At 57.1% G+C, this 15,674-nt stretch overlaps 2 protein-coding genes across 8 annotated transcripts in view; one reads left to right on the plus strand and one right to left on the minus strand.

Annotated features, from left to right (window-relative positions):
• RC3H2 (ring finger and CCCH-type domains 2) overlaps positions 1–1,833 on the plus strand; it is a 31,244-nt gene extending 29,411 nt beyond the window's left edge. For all 7 annotated transcript variants that reach the window (XM_053996126.1, XM_053996124.1, XM_053996128.1 and 4 more), the window contains one exon: positions 183–1,833. In XM_053996126.1, coding sequence (XP_053852101.1) covers positions 183–734 — 552 coding nt within the window. In that variant the 3' untranslated portion in view covers positions 735–1,833. The remainder of the gene's footprint in view (positions 1–182) is intronic.
• A 2,841-nt stretch (positions 1,834–4,674) lies between these two features.
• Positions 4,675–15,456, minus strand: PTGS1 (prostaglandin-endoperoxide synthase 1). The gene is made up of 11 exons (XM_053996710.1): positions 15,348–15,456; positions 10,321–10,437; positions 10,052–10,192; positions 9,183–9,326; positions 8,652–8,833; positions 8,496–8,579; positions 7,944–8,190; positions 7,373–7,659; positions 6,582–6,729; positions 5,919–6,292; positions 4,675–5,841 (listed from the first exon to the last, which is right to left on the minus strand). The coding sequence occupies exons 1-10, from the start codon at positions 15,454–15,456 to the stop codon at positions 5,937–5,939; spliced, it is 1,815 nt and encodes a 604-aa protein (XP_053852685.1). The 3' UTR covers positions 4,675–5,841; positions 5,919–5,936.
• Positions 15,457–15,674: the final 218 nt, after the last annotated feature.

Raw genomic sequence — 15,674 nt, forward strand, 5'->3', positions numbered from 1 at the left:
CATGGTTTCTGATTGGATCAGAATGGAGTGTAATACACAGGGTGCTTGAGCCTTCATGGCTTGCACTCTGCTGTTATTAAAGATGAGTGACCCACATTAATCCTCTAGATTTATGTTCTCATTATGTAAGTGACCCATATCGTGGTGCAGATGTTTTTCAGGAATCTCTGTGTGTTTTTTAGATGACTTTACAGGAATACAACATGATCCACAATGATGAGGACGACGAGGAATTCTTGCAGCGCTACAGGAAGCAGCGGATGGAGGAGATGAGGCAGCAGTTGTACAGTGGGCAGCAGTTCAAGCAGGTGTTTGAGATCACCAGTGGGGAAGCATTTCTGGACACCGTGGACAAAGAGCAGAAGAGCACACTGATCATGATCCATATTTATGAAGATGATATCCCTGGCACTGAGTCCCTGAATGGCTGCATGATCTGCCTGGCTGCTGAGTACCCAACAGTGAAATTCTGCAGAGTGAAGAGTTCACTCATTGGTGCCAGCACTCGCTTCACTAACAATGCCCTGCCAGCCCTGCTGGTCTACAAGGCAGGGGAGCTCATTGGCAATTTCGTGCGCATCACTGACCAGCTTGGAGAAGATTTTTTTGCTGTAGACCTGGAGGCTTTTCTGCAGGAGTGTGGTTTGCTGCCAGAAAAAGACCTACTGCTCCTGACTTCTATACATAATCCATCTGCATGTTACAGTGAAGACAGTGATCTGGAAATAGACTGAGCCATTCATGCCAAGGGCCCGTAGGTGTAGTTGTGCTGTGGGATGTTCTTGTGCTAGGGATTGTTCTCTCTCCTCCATCGTGTGGGTATGTATTCCTCCCCTTCATGCACTTTGACTTTTGCTCATTAAAAATAACAACAAATTCCTGACATTTTCTTAAATTAATTCCATGTCTACAACTAAAACAGTCTCATTTCTATGCAATTGAAATGTGTTTTACTCAACACAAAGTTCTAACATGATTCAGTCCGTTTAGGAAATGGTCTGTTGCAATGTCTCAGCGTCCTTGCACGTTTCAATTGAGATGTGGCCACCAACTCCCTAAGACAAGAACTGAGACTGCAAATAAAAGAATTTTTAACTTTCAAGACTTATTAATTTGGTGCTGAACTGCACCAGTTAAAACTGTGAGGTCCCATGTTCCACTCCACAGTTTGCAGTCTCCTTCCTGGGAGTATCTTGTTCTAACTCTTGGCCTTAAATTTTTGTTCCTTTCTCATTTACAAATAACGACAACCCCAGGCTTCATCCTGAAAATTGCTTTTCAGCTGGAGAGAGTTCTTCCCTTAACCTTCCCTGAGACATAAATGCAATTACAGCTTTTAATACATTCTTGGGTTCTAAAATACCCATCCTTGGAGTTCATAGTAGTCACTTGATCAGAAAATGAGCTCTGCCTCTTCAGAGAGACTGCTGCTACAAAGAGCTCCAACGTGTGTGCTGAACAGCAGCAAGGAGAATTTTGTTGGCAAAATGCAGAATTAGGACTTGAATAACCTCAGAATTTCATCCCATCCTAAAATTACTAAATCAGTGGTAAAGTTCTTTTCTGTCTGCCTTCAGTAGTAGTAAGTAGACTGTCATTACCTAAATACATGACCCAATGTAATGCCATGTTTAATGATTAAATTTAATTGCAATTTTTATGTAAAGCACTTTGGAACACCAGGAAGAATTGCAAATGTGTCTGTGGATCCTAACAGGATCTTAATAAGAATGGATCTTGGGCTAGAAAAAGAAGAATTTTTAACTGTATCTATTTGAACTGTGTTTTAAAAAGTAGTATGAGCAGAAAAATAAATAATCTGTAATTTAAAATGACTGAGTTGGCACAGATTGTAGCTCTTTTAAGGAAACTGGCAGAAATCCAGGTTTTCAAATGTGGTGAGAGATTATTTCTTTTCATCCGAAAATTGCAGGGAAAAAAAACCTCTGTAAGTTATATGGAATTAAATCATTGAGTGTGGATATCAGCACATGTAAGGAAAATATCAAAGTAACTGTAACTCATATCCAGGGTGAGATTCAGTGAAGTCTGTTGTGCAGACAGGGTGCATTTTATCATCATAAAACCTGTCTTGGAGAGGGGATCAAGGCAGAACTGTCTGCTTGAGTTGCTTTGAAGTTTTATTTTTATAAAGTGCTTTTTTTTTGTTGTTTTTTTGCCCCCTATGGCAGCAAAACTGTAACAGGATCAAACCCTCTCCTGCTGCTGTGTCCAATGGCCTGGAGCAAGGTGACTCCTGGTGAGGAACCTCCTGTGCTCAGGTAGGGGAGAGGTGGTTTGCAGTGCCAGTAGCAAAAAAAGGAGAAGAAAAAAAGGTCTGAATCCAATTAATCATTGATCTGGAAGAATATAACAAGCACAAGGGAGTGAGGGGAGAGAAGCTGTGCCCTGACCCTGCTGCTCGTTCGTGCACAGGCCACACGGCTGTGAGCAGGGAGAGGAGGCTGAGCTGGGAAAAAGCTGCTGCTGCTCTTGCCCTTTCTTGAAGCTGAATTTTCAAGGAGTTCTATAAATAGGAGTTGAAAAAGCACTTGTCATGTAGGTGTGTTGCCTCTGGGAAATGTTCTGTGTTGGAAGGAGCAGCGCAGTGCAGGGAGGCAGCCAGGAATGGTGGGTGTTACAGGCCCTCGTCGTGGCATCACCTGGGTTTGCTCACAGTTCATGATGTTCCAATACAAACAGCAGAGCCTGGGCACGGAATGTGAGTGCACAGGGGAGCACGGATGGTTGCTTGGCAAGGGCAGGAATGAAATCCCAGGATGAGCTCAACATGGACATTTAATCATGGTGCCAGCATGAGTGCCAGGCAAGATTTAGCAAAGAAAAGATTACACTGAGTTTTTCTGGCCTCCCATCTGCCTCTTCTTTGTAAAATGTTCGAAATATAACTTTGCTGAAAATCCAAACAAGCTTTCCTGTGCAGTCACTGGCCTGACTCCTGCTGGGCGAGTCCAGAGACTCCCTCCAAGGGGGGATTGCTTTTCTCCTCCTGCTCAGTGAATCATCGCCTCTGAGGCCACACAACTCCAGATGAATGTTTTCATTGTTGCTGCAGGAACCCAGGCAGCCCCATCCTCCTGTCCCTGTCCATCCTCACCCCAGGCAAGCCACAGCTGAGCTCCTCAGAGGCCTGTTTAAAAACACAGAGGATGTCCTACGAGCTGTGTTTACCAAGAGCTCCAATAGAGGGTACTTCTGGCAGCACTCCCCTGTGCACTGGCCCCAGAGCACAGCAGGGAGCCCTTGCCGTGGTTGGTGATGCTGGTGGCCACACCAAACACCACCATGTGTGGGTGCAAACACTGCCTTGGATGTGGCTGTACCTTGTGCTGGACAGACTGGTGACGGTGGGACTGATTTCTGCAAGCTGCCATGGGTGGAAAACCAGCACAGAAAACAGAAGAGCTCAGCAGTGCTGGGCTGGGGGAAGCTCTGTGTGCGGGGCTGTGGGTGCCTGGGCTCCTGGGGGAGATTTCAGTAGTGTGTTGGATGCTGTGCCTGGGGTTGGTCCTTCAAAGAAACTATTTCAAAGCTTTTCCTGCTCGCAGGAGGGAGATGCTTCGCTGTCCTGGCCTGGTTGGAAGAGGTGCCAGGTTTGCTCAGCTGAGCTATCCCAGTGGAACGTTCCTCCTTGGTGGCAGAGAGCACCCAGGCCGCTCTGGGTGTGCCCAGGGGCTCTGGTGCAGTTATCAGCCGGTCCCAAAGCAGCGCTGGCAGCCGCCGATAGCCACGAGCAAGCGCAGGATGTTTGTGGTTTAACTGAAAGCAGCCGAGCTTGTGCCTGTCGCCAGCTGGATGGGAAGGATGCTCGGGGCTGGAGCAGCTCCCTGCTGGAAGGGCGGTGACGCGCAGAGCTCGGCTGTCCTGGGGAAGGACCGTGTCCTCCTCCTGCATTGCTGCTCAGCACTTCTGCACGACACGGTGGGACTGGGAGCACTGGGCTGTCCACGTGCCAGGACTGGTCAGGGCCAGCCCAGGGCAGCACAGAGCAGGTGAAGCTGCCTGCTGTGCCTTCAGGGGGTTGTGTTGGCCTCTCTGCCTCCCCACATCCCGTAGGAAACTAAAATCCAGATAATACCCTGGTAATTTCTGAAGGGTTAAAGAGTGAGTGAGAAGGCTCGTGCCTTGGGAGTCTCTGCTTGGACATGTTCCCTTGCTATGACGTTCTCCTACTGCATCTCTGCCAAGGCACCAGCCCTTTAAACCTCCCTAGTTTAAAATTCCTGTAACACATCCCTGGGAATCCTGCTGGGATGGAGCAGAGGCTCAGGAGTACTCCCCTCCTCCAGGGCAGCACAGGAAGGAGCTGCAGCTGCATGCTCTCTTACAGACAGGGGCTATTTCGTGTCTACAAAACACTCAGGGCAGCCAGATTTATGTGTGGATAGTTTTTGTGTGAGAGAAATACACAATGTTGGTCTAAGCAGTGTCACCATGGAATTACAGAATATCCTGAATTGGAAGGGACCCACAAACATCATCACAGCCCAACTCCTGGCCCTGTCCAGGACAACCCCAACAATCCCACCCTGTGCCTGAGAGCATTGTCCAAACACTCTGAACTGTGGCATTTGAGCAGCACAGGGCTGGGAGGCGGCTGGAGGGGAGTAAAGTTCAAACTGCCTCAGGACACTCAGAGACCCCCACAGAAGCTTCTAAGGGAGAAGTTGCTGCATTTATTGCTTCAGGTGCAGTCAGCAGTGGCCCAGCACAGTGCTGGTGGGCACAGCCAGAAATAGAGGAGTTTTTAAAATCATTTGTTATTTTAAATGTCCTTTTTCCTGGAGCTTAACCAGGATCTGATGGAGATCAAGGCCAGTGACAGTGGCTGCCAGCTACTACATGGCTGGGCTGGGCAAGGGCTGAGCTCTGTTTTGGGAGGAGGACAGAAGCAGGCTCTGTGTGCTGTGAGGATGTGTTTGCTGAGCTGTTAGTGCAGAGAAGGGTGATGGTTTTGGGATGGAAGAGACTCCATCCCTTTGTGTGCACAGAGGTAGCATCTCTCTCAGAGCAGCCCCGGGTTGGCAGCCAGCGGCCAGGGTCCAAGCCAGCATGACACAGGAGGTCTGGGGATCTGACCTCGTGCTTCTCTCTGGTCTCCTCCAGGAGAGACACTGTTTAGGTTCCTTCTCCCAGCTGTGCATGTGTACTGGGTAGGCTGTTACAGGAGAATTGGATCAGAACAGGCTTCTGCTGCAAGCTCAGCCACCACTGGGCAGCACAAACACTGTGTCCTCCCCATCCCTTTGCATGCTGCCACCTCCTCTGCATCCCTCGGGCAGCTCATCGCTTCACCAGGTGCAGCAAGGGAGGAGGGAGTGCTCCCTGGGCTCTGGGCTTCTGTTCTGAGCAGGAAAAAGAGTCTCTACTGGAAATAGATGTTGTGTGAAGAAAAATTGGATTCCTGGTGAGTAAGGATTAAGTAAGTGCTAACCAGTTAACTAAAATGAAATTTTTCCAGTCTTACACTTTTCACTAATTCCAAAAATGGTTTTCAGGCATAACGTGGATATGACCCCTCTGGAAGAGGGGCTGCTGGTGGCCTGGTGCTGGGAGGCAGCGGGGATGGAAGGTGACAAAGCACTGGGGAACTCCAAAACTCCAAAGCTTGCATGTTTTGTGCAAGGTATTCGCTATCAAGAGAACTGGGTCTGCTGAGGACAGAGCTGGCAGCCACACTCCTGAGGCACTCGAGTTTTTCAGAGAGCTGGGAGCAGCCTCTCCTGGAGGGCTGGCATGGAGGACACCCAGGGTGGGACCATCTCCTGTCCTGTTTCTGTTTGGCACGGGCGTGGCAGGTTCCTGCATCCCCACCGTTCGCTGTAGGGAGGGACAGGATCCTCAGCAGCAGGCTGGGAGCTCAGCTCAGCCTGCACCAGGGCAAGGACAGTCCCTACCTGGGCAGGTCAGCCCTGCTAGAGCTCTGTGGATGATCCAGCAGCCCGAGGGCTGCCGCGTTCCGCAGCGTCCGGCACGTGGAACGCCACGTACGGGCACTTCTTCACATTGAGGCACACGAGCTTCTCGAGGGATGCCGTCTTCACAATCTCAAAGCCAGTTGCTCCACCAAAGGTACTGGGTTTCCAGTACTCTGGGGAGCAGATGGGATTTCCAAAAAGCCCCTTCAGGGAAAATGGAGCTCCAATCTCCACCATGCTTTCCCCAAAAATGCCGTTGGGTTGGGGTTTCTCGAGCAGCAAGCCTGGGTAAAACTCCAGAGCATCAATGTCTCCATACAGCTCTTCCAGCTCCGCTGCCTTCTCTTCCTCTCCTGCACCAAGTGAACATCAGAGTGCTTTAGCAAGAGACCCACACCTGGCAAAGGAAGAGTGGCTCCCTCACAGGCAGTGGCAAGCCTGACACCCAGGCCAGGGGCTGTCCTCTGGACCAGTTCTCCAGCCCCCCAGGAGGAAGGACCCCTGCATCCTCTGCATCAGCCCAGGCTGCCCCACTGTGGGGCCATGAGCAGGCGGGGCTGGGATGGGCAGGAGCAGCTGCTCAGCTGCACAGAGCCCCTGCCCTGCCCCAGCAAAGGCCCAGGAGCAGCGCTGCAGCCCTACCTGTCAGCTCCTGGAAGGACCTGTAGGGCTTCATGCCAAACCTTTTCCGATACTCGTTGAAGGGCTGTAGCCTCAGCTGCCGGGACTCCTGGATGACCCCAACGGCCACGTACAGCACATTGGCATTGATGGTCTGTCCCCCACCGATCTGGAGGGGAGAGCACAAGGAGGAGCACACATCAGGCACAAGGCAGCACCTGCGTCAGCTCCAGAGGGCCACCACAGTAAAGCATCCATGTCCTGGGCCCCTGTTGTGACACCAGCACATCACTGCAGCAGCAAGAGGAGGGGGAGGCGGTGGGCAGTGCAAATACCAGCTGCAGAGCAGCTTGGTCAGGACAGCCCTGCTCCCAGGGCAGGGCACAAGGCAGGAGAAGTCCCCGATGGACAGTGACCCAGTGACTTTGCTGGACGAGAGAGATTTCCGGCTCACTGGGAGAACCCAAATGCCCAGAGGGCCTCAGGCTCAGCCTCCTCCTTTGCACAAGCAAAGAGGGTCAGGAATGGAGCCGCAATCGCTTGGAAGAAAACATCCATGCGATGGCAGCAAAGAACAGTGCCAGACGATGCTCCAGGCCCCGCTGCTGCACAGCCGGGCCGGGGAGCTCCCGGCTTCCACAGGCTCCTGGCATCACCAGAGTGTTTACTGCAGAGCACCAAGGGCAAGCAGCTGGGGCTGCCCGGGCCAGCCTTGCCACAGTGGTGGTGGGAAGGACTCCTGATGTGCCCGTCAGGTGCTGCCCTGGGCAGACTCGGTGTGACATGGGCACCACGGCATCAATGGACCTTACCCTTCCTGCCACCTGCTTGGAAAAGGACTCCACCAGTGCCTCCACACCATAGTCCATGAGCATGGAGGTGTTGTAGAGGAACTGCTTGTAGCTGTACTCTTGTCCCTGGATGATGAAGGAGTCGGGCATCAGCCCGTGCCAGTGATAGAGCTGGTTGAACTCCACCGCGATGCGATTCCGGTACTGGAACTGTGACCCAAACAACAGCTCAGGGTCGAACTTGAGTCTCAGGTAGTACCCACTGAGGTGCTGGACGTAGTCCTCAACAACGATCTTGATGGTCTCCCCTGGGCAGGAGAAAAGCAGCAGCTGGCAGCAGCAGGAGGCACCAGCTCTGTACCTGAAATGTTACCCACCTCTACCACAGCAGCCATCCACCTCCTCCTGAACATTTTGGATGGATCAAAGCCAATTTTTTTGCTATGTGGACCAAACCAAACGATTCCCAGAAGGATGCCAGAGGAACTGCCTCAAAGGCGGTTTGGCCATCACCCTCAAAAAGAGGCCGGCCAGCGTGTGAGTCCCTGGGGGCCGCCCAGGGGGGTGGGACGGGGCGATGCCAGTTCCTCACCGATGAGGATGAGCCGCGCGGTCTGGAAGAGCTGCTCGTCGCTCCAGGTGGGGTGGTCCCGCTTGAGCAGGTCGCAGACGCGGTTGTGCTCGCGCAGCCAGAGCGTGGCGTACACGCAGAGCCCCGGCAGCAGCCCGAACACCTCCTGCCCCACCGCCAGCTGCTGCTCCTCGGGCACGCCCGACGGGTACACCATGTGAACCGGAGCCTCGCTGACCATGGGCGGGTACACCTCTCCATCCACCACCTGGGGACACATCAGCGACAGGGGACAGAAGCATCCCAGTAAAAGCCTGCCCAGCCATGAGCTGTCTCCCTAAGGACACCACATCTGCTCTCCTGCAAGAGGTGAGTGGAATGGAAACACCTCCCTCCTACAGCCCCAAACGCCCCTGCTGCCATCAGAGCAGCTGCACCCCGAAGATTGTCCCCCGGCCAGCAGCCACACAGGGCATCAGGGCTGGGGTCTGCCAAGAGCTGCCAGAGGAACATGGGCTTCAAACAACCCTAGCTCACAGGGCTGGGATGTATTTCAGTTGTGCTGGGTGGTACCTGGAATTTCAGCTTCCCATCTCGGAAGAGCCTCAGCTGGTGCTGCCGCTGCAGATTGTCCCCGTACAAATGTCCCAGGTCCACCTGTGGAGAGAGCAGGGCATCAAGGCTGCTCCGAGAGGCATCCCAGCACCCCCTCGCCTCCGCTGCCCTCACCCCGTGCCCCAGCGCCTTGGTGAAGCCACGTCCCATCTTCCCAGATGTCTTGAAGAACTGGTGGGTGAAATGCTGGGCGAAGAAGGCAAACATCATGTTGGTGCCTCGGGGATCAGCCTCAAACTTCTGCCGCAGCAGGAACCTCTCGGCCAGGAGCTGGGGGTCAGGGAGCTGCAGCTTCCCTGCAGAGGATGGAGGTTGAAGGAAGTGCCGACCCAGCCAGGTACTGGTGCTGTCTGCGGGGCTGCTGCTGGTGTCTGCTGCAGCATCAGGCACAGATTCGTCTGCACAGACACCTTGCAGCCCTCTCACACAGGCCATGACATGCCCCAGCAGCTCAGCTCAGCCTGAGCTGTCCCAGCAGCAATCCAGATGCCATCAAGCTCCTGCTTGCAGAGCCAGTCTGGGCAGGACGGTGGTAGCATGTGGCACTGCCAGTGGTGCTTTGCAGATGTGCCCATGGCAGCAAAAGCTTGGCCATGACTGGGTGGGAAACACTCAGGGTGTGGGTCCCCTGGGCCAGCCACATACCTTTGGTGCCCATGGGCGTGGGGCAGTTGTCGGGCACGGGCGGGAGGATGCGGGTGTAATAGCTGACGTTGGCATAGGCCTCCCAGCTGATGTAGCCGTAGTCAGAGTTGAAAGTGGGGGGGCTGGGGATGAGATTGGCACGAACTGAAAGGAGAGAGGGGGATCACCACTGTGGGGCTTGAGGCAGCAACCCACAGGCTCTGCCCCTGCTGCCTGTCCACCTGCTCTGTGCTGCCAGACACCCTCCTGACACCCCAAAAAACAGAAAGGTACCAGTGGAGGCACGTGGGTGTCCTGGGCTTTGCTCCGAGCCTTTTAAAGGCTGCAATTCCCTGCAGAAAAGGAGGGCTCATGCTAATGTGCTAAGTGGATTCTTGGATGATGAATGAGATGACAAACCCATAGAAATGGTGAAACCAACAGCCGGATCCTTGTAAGCGTGTCGCTACGGCTGCAAGAGCTGGAACCTAAATATTTATGCAGAGTGATGAATATGGGGACATGAGTAACAAGGGCCATATTTCCAAGGGCTGCTTTCTGTGCAGCTGTGAAACAGCTCCTTGGCCTGGGGAGTGCAGCATGCCAAGAACTGCTCGTGTTTTCCAGCCATCTGGCAGCTTGGCACAGTGCTGGGGACCCCCTACACCCCACTGCAACCTGGCTGGGCAGCTCCCCCAGGCACAGTAACGGGTGATGGAAGGACAGGGTGACAACCTTCTGGGTCTTCTGGTGAGGTGACTCAAGCCTGATGCCCACCCTGCTCAGAGGAGCTGCTCAGCATTGCTGCAGCCCTTCTATCCCCACACATCTGTCCATGCCAAGGGGTCCTCATGTCCTGCTGAACCCCAAGACCCTCTCCAACCCCTCACCTGTCAGCACGAGCCTCATGAGCGTGCCCCTGATGAAGGTGCTGTTGATAATGTCCCAAAACCACTTGAAGTGGGTCAGGATGAAGTGGTAGAAGGCAGGACTGGGCTTCAGCAGGTTGTGGAGACGTGTCCAGAACTCAGCTGGGAGAAACAGACCAGTCACTCTCCCTGCTGAGGAGCCAGCCCACCCACACCCGCTGTCAGTGAGTGCTGTGGGCACGGCGCTGCCCTGGCACCCACGGGGGCCAGGTCCCGGGACAGGGACTCACGGGAGGTGCAGTTGACCCCGTAGTACCCGGTCCGCGTGCAGTCGCACTCGTATCCTCTCAGGCCGACCCTCACGCACACCCCTTGGTTCTGGCAGGGGAAATAGCAACAGGGATTCACTGCAGGGGGGGGGGAGAGAGAGAGAGAGAGAGAGAGAGACATCACCATCCAGCCAGCACATCGCTGCATCCGCTGGCTCCCTGCCCCTCAAGAGGGGACAGCGCCTCGGACGCAGCCCAGCTCAGGAGAGGAGGTGCAGAGCTGCAGGAGCCAAGCACTGCCCTGGGGCGGTGGTCTCCCCCATGCCTGGGGGTGTAGCTTCGTGCCTGGGGGGCTGCTGTGCCCCCGGAGCCCCAGCAGGGGATAAAGCCGTGCAAACAGCCAGTGCCTTAATAATAACAGCCATTGTCAGGGCCGTTTGCTTTGGCAGGGGCCCCTCGGCCCCCGCCGCCCCGAGCGGATGGAAAGGGCCTCCCTGGGCTCACTCCCGGCTCCCGCCCGGCCCCTTCCTCCACCACCTTCATGCCCAGCCTGCAGGGACGAGATAAGGGCCCCTTCCAGCCCTTCCCAGGGCTGTGGGATTACGTGGGACAGGGAGACCCCCTGGCACAGAGCGGCTCCCACGCTGCGGCAGCTCCATCCACACCAAGCCTCTCCGGGCTGTCCTGGAGCAGGAAGAAACTTGTAACTCCACCATCTGCAGCCCCTCCAAGAGCAGCAAACATCAGGAGATAGGGAAACACAGTCCTGGGTGGCCAGAGACTCCTCTCCCTTCCATCAGCCAAAGGAGTGCTCTGGAAATTGGGATGTTCTCTGTCACAGCTGCCTCCTGAAATCCTCACCAGTGGCATTCTCAGCTCACCAAGCCAGAGCCTTTGTGCCAGGAGGGAAGTGCCTAAAGCCCAGGCCTCCTGGAGCACACCTGGCTTTGTTCAGAGCACACTGGAGGCCGCCAGCCCCACCAGGACACACAGCACTCATGGACGAGGTGCCACCAACCCAACCCAGTGCCCAGCTCTGGAGCTGCTGGCTGCGGGAACGGGGGGCAGGCAGCGCACCCCGAGTGCTCAAGAGACCCACAGCCACTGCCAGTGAGTGTGCCCAGTGCCACAGCTGATGGAGGAAGGTCTCCTGAGCCCATCAGCTGCTCCGTGTGGCTCGTGAGCTCACCAGATCCCTGCCAGACCTGCTTCAGGTTCTTCTGGAATTTGGGAACAGGTTCCATTGTTGGGGTGGTGGGATGGGAATGCAGAACAGAAACCACATTTTTTTCCATAGGAAATTGCAGCTAAAAATTAACATCTTTGGAAAGTAAAGGTAATTTTGTGAAGTTGCTCAGTCTTCCAACAGGCACATACTCAGGGCAGGGCAGGGAGCCTGAGGCTCAGCCAGCAGCTCTGCCGAGCATTGCTCAGCCCTGTGGTCCCAAATCCCTCACGGCACAGGGCCTGACTTGCCAAGACGTGTTCAGCTCCCAGCACTTCCATCAGGCTCCCCTTTCATCTCAGATCTTTTCATGTCTCTAGACGGGAGGCAGCAGGCAGGATCTTATTTATCTCAGACAAATTAAGGTCAGACCACCCGTTCAGATTTTTGCAAGATGGGAATTTTTAGAAAGGGGGAGGTGTTGCAGCACAGCTGGAGCATCCTCTGGGCTATTCCCACGCCGGTAGCTCCACACGTGGCTCTGCTGCAGACCCGGTAAAAGCCCCGAAGAGCAGCCCCGTGCCGTGCCCGGTGCAGCTCGGGGGGAGCCGGGCCCCTGTGGGTGCCGCAGCCACAGGGCTGGGAGGATGCTCCGGCACGGCCCGTCTCCTCGGCTGATGTGGGGAGTCAGGAGAAGCTCGCTCCGCCGGGGCCCTCCCCGGTGCAGGGCTCGATGGCACGTCGTGCCGAGCCCTCCTCCGAGGCGGGTTTGGCAGCGTGCCGGGCCTGGCCGGGCCGCCTCCTCCTCCTCCCACGGTTCACCGTAGTGTCAGTGCCGCCGGGTCCCGGAGGTAGGGTGGGAGCGGCATGTTCCAGCCAAAAGGGTGGGAAAGGGGCTGGAGCGTGTCCTGGCCCGCGACACCAACCCCATCACATCCTGACGGAGCCTCCCTGTGCAGCAGCTCCGTGCCTCTCCACACCCCGGCCAGGAATCCTGCGCTGGCCTTGCCAGGACGGCTCCAGGTATGGGGAAAGGCGCTGCCAGCGCGCACGGGGAGCGCGGCTCCTCCGTGCCGGCAGGGCTGGTGCACACGCTCCATCACCGCTGAAAAATGCCAGATTTCGGGGACAACATCCGCTCCACAAACCGCAGCCAAAGCAACCTGGGGTGAATCATGGCTGGGATGGAGCCGGGCTCGCTCGATGGGACATGGCCCCACCGCCGCAGGCTTTGAAGACGATGGAACGCTTACGCACTTGTTTTTCTGATCCTGGAAGGTTTCTTGGGCCCACGAACTATTCACAGCACACAAACCACAGCCAGATTGTCATCTGCAACCACTTCTGGCAGCACCATGAGCAGGAGCAGCGTGCCAGGGCCACAGCTGTGTTCCACGTGGGCTCAGTGATCCTCCCCCTGCACCTGAGCCAGGCTGCCTGCCCGGGATGGCCTGGAGGGGTGACAGCCCCAGGGCTCTCGTGTGGTAGCTGGCCTCACTCTGCAGCCCGGGCTGGCTCTCTGTGAGCCCCACTGCGGAGGGGATGCGCTGGGAGGAGGCACAGAGGGTGGTGGAAACAGACACGAATGCAAAGCAGCTCTGCCAGAGGTGCCCATCTGCCTCCACACAGCGGGGCCTGTGCCCGACCTGCCCCGTGGCTGGGGCTTGGGCACACGGTGATTTTGGGGTGCTGCCACCGCTCCTGTCTGGCAGCGTGAGTTGTGCAATGGCTGCTGAGAGGACAGTTTAGGTTTACTTTGCAAGAACGCTTGAACAAAACTACACCCCTGAAGGCAAGTTAGCAGCCAAGGGCAATATCTGCAGGGAAAACTGAGAAACACCTTGGGACCAGCCTGGCTCTGCTCACAGCCAGAGGAAAAGTCTACAGAGAACAAACACCATGGCTCAGAGCCAAAGTGCAGCCCGTGAGGAGTCAAGTAGAGTGCTCTGAGCAGCAAACATCCAGTGAGCAGGAGATCCCAGCCTCAGCCCAACATCCTGTTATTTGGTCTTCGAGAGCAGATCCGAGGACTAGATTAGGGCTGTGGTCCTCCTGGTGCAAAGCTGGGGAGGAGCAGAGCCCTGACGCTCTGCTGACAGCACCTCGGGGCACAGCACAGTTCCCCTAATCTCTCAATCAGATATCTCCCTCCCTAATTAAGGCTTGGAAAAAAGCCGTCTTTTCATGTATGTCATGTATCCCAGGTATTTTTTTTTTCCCCCACACAATGAAATTTGCTTTGATCATGCTGTGTAGCAATCAGCTGCAGGGCTGCACCATCCCAGCGTTGCATCTCTCCCAGCTGCTTCAGGCACGTGGGTCCTCAGCATGTCCCCAGGCCCTGTCCTGTGATCAGCAGGATGCACAGACACTGGCCCCAGCTGTCCTCAGCGCCCAGAGGAATTTCTCAGGAAGATAAGACACATGTAAAGAGATGGCCAAGCCAGAGAAGGAGCAGCGCAGAGGCTGTCCCTTGTCTGTCCCCACCACCCGTGGTCCAGCCCAGCCAGTGACAGCCAGGTCCATCCCCTGGGGGCTCTCCTTTCAACAGATGTGGCTGATATGCCCTGCAGTGGGGTGCCTGCCACCTCCCCGGCCACACTGGTGTCACCCAGCCCCACTCTTTCTGGTGGCTGGACCTGTCACATCCCGCCAGGTCACTCTCCAGCTCCTGGAGTCCCCTGCAGAGCTGACATGGCTGCCCTCTGCACGGCCATGGGATCCATGCAGCCATGGTCATGTTCCCTTCCTGGAATGTTCACAGCTGAGACAGGAAAGTCTGCACCTTGAGGTCACTGCTTTTGCAGAGGACCAGATGCTCCAGCACAGAGAAGTCCCTGCTCTCCTGGCAGGATGGGGTGGGAAGGGGGGCAGGCAGTGGAAAGGCAGCACCCCCTGCTCTGCACCAGCTCTGCTCAGCCCAAACCCGCTCGGTTTGGGTCACTCCTGCCATGGCCCCGCTCCCCCTGTGATGGGGGCTCCTGCTGCACTCCACATGTTCAGCCTGCACTGTAGGGGCTGGGGACAGAGCTGATGGGGTTTGAGAAAGGGTTTTATTTAACCGCATGCTCCATGGGTGCCTGCCATAATCAGCATTATTCCTTGACATCTCCTGGTGTGCCCGCGGTTGGGCAGCACGTGGTGAACTCCTCCAGCTCATGGGCATGGGAACGCAACGATGGCTGAGGCCACCAGAGCTGCTCCCAGCCGATCCCAGCCCTCCCTCCTCACTCCCGGCCGCAGTGTCACCGGGCGTGTGTTTGGGGACAGCGGCAGGGCAGGGGCATTGTCCCCCTCTCCTTCGAGAAGCCCGGTCCCGGACGGGGGGCACTGCCCCTCAGCCCGGTGCTGGGGCCGGCCCGGGGTGGCCGCGGTCTTGGCGGGGGTCCAGCCCTGTCGTGCGTCCCCGGCCGCCTCGGGCCAGCGATGTCTCTCCCCCGGGCCCTGCGTGTGGTCCCTGCGCGGTCGCTGCGGGAGGCGGAGGGGAAGTTTGTTCTACCCGGGCGCTTTTGCTCCCAGCCGGGCGTGACGGGCCGAAACCTGCGGGCACCCTGACCCGGGCGGTGGTCGTGGGGCTCCTGCCAGCCTGCCCACCCTGCCTGCCCTCCGCCCCGGACACGGGGGGCACCGGCGGGCTAGGACGAGCCGGGGGTGACGAATGCGATCCCGCCCGGGACCCGCCGGACCGCGGCCCGGTCCCGCAGCGCCCGCCCCGCAGCGCTCCCCTTCCCCGGGACCCCCGGTACTCCACCCTGCGGGACCAGGTCCCCTCGCGGCACCCGGTGCCGAATGTCCCCTATTCGGGATGTCGCCGCTCCACCGGTACCGAGTCCCCCGCGTCTCCCTCCCTTCCTCCCTCCCGGTGCGGTCCCGCCCCGCGTACCGGAGCCGGTGCCGGCGGCGCTCCCGGCGGCGCAGAAGAGCACGGCGTGGGCGAGCAGCAGCCGAAGCCCCGCGGCCGGCGGGGCCCGGGCCCGGCACCCACCGCCCATGGCGAGAGGCAGCTCCGCCGCGTCCCGCCGTCGCACCCGGCGCGGCCCCGCCGCCCCCGCCCCCGCCGCGCTGCCTCCCGCCCCCGACGGGACGGGACGGGACGGGGCCGCCTCCGACAGCCCGGCCCGCCGGGGGACTGCCCCAGCTGCGCTCCCCTCCCCTGGTCCGCTTGGCCACCCCTGCATCCCCAGCCGTGCCCCGATCCGTGTCTGTCCCG

The sequence above is a fragment of the Vidua macroura genome, chromosome 21 (genome assembly GCF_024509145.1).
Source record: "Vidua macroura isolate BioBank_ID:100142 chromosome 21, ASM2450914v1, whole genome shotgun sequence".
NCBI lineage: Eukaryota > Metazoa > Chordata > Aves > Passeriformes > Viduidae > Vidua > Vidua macroura.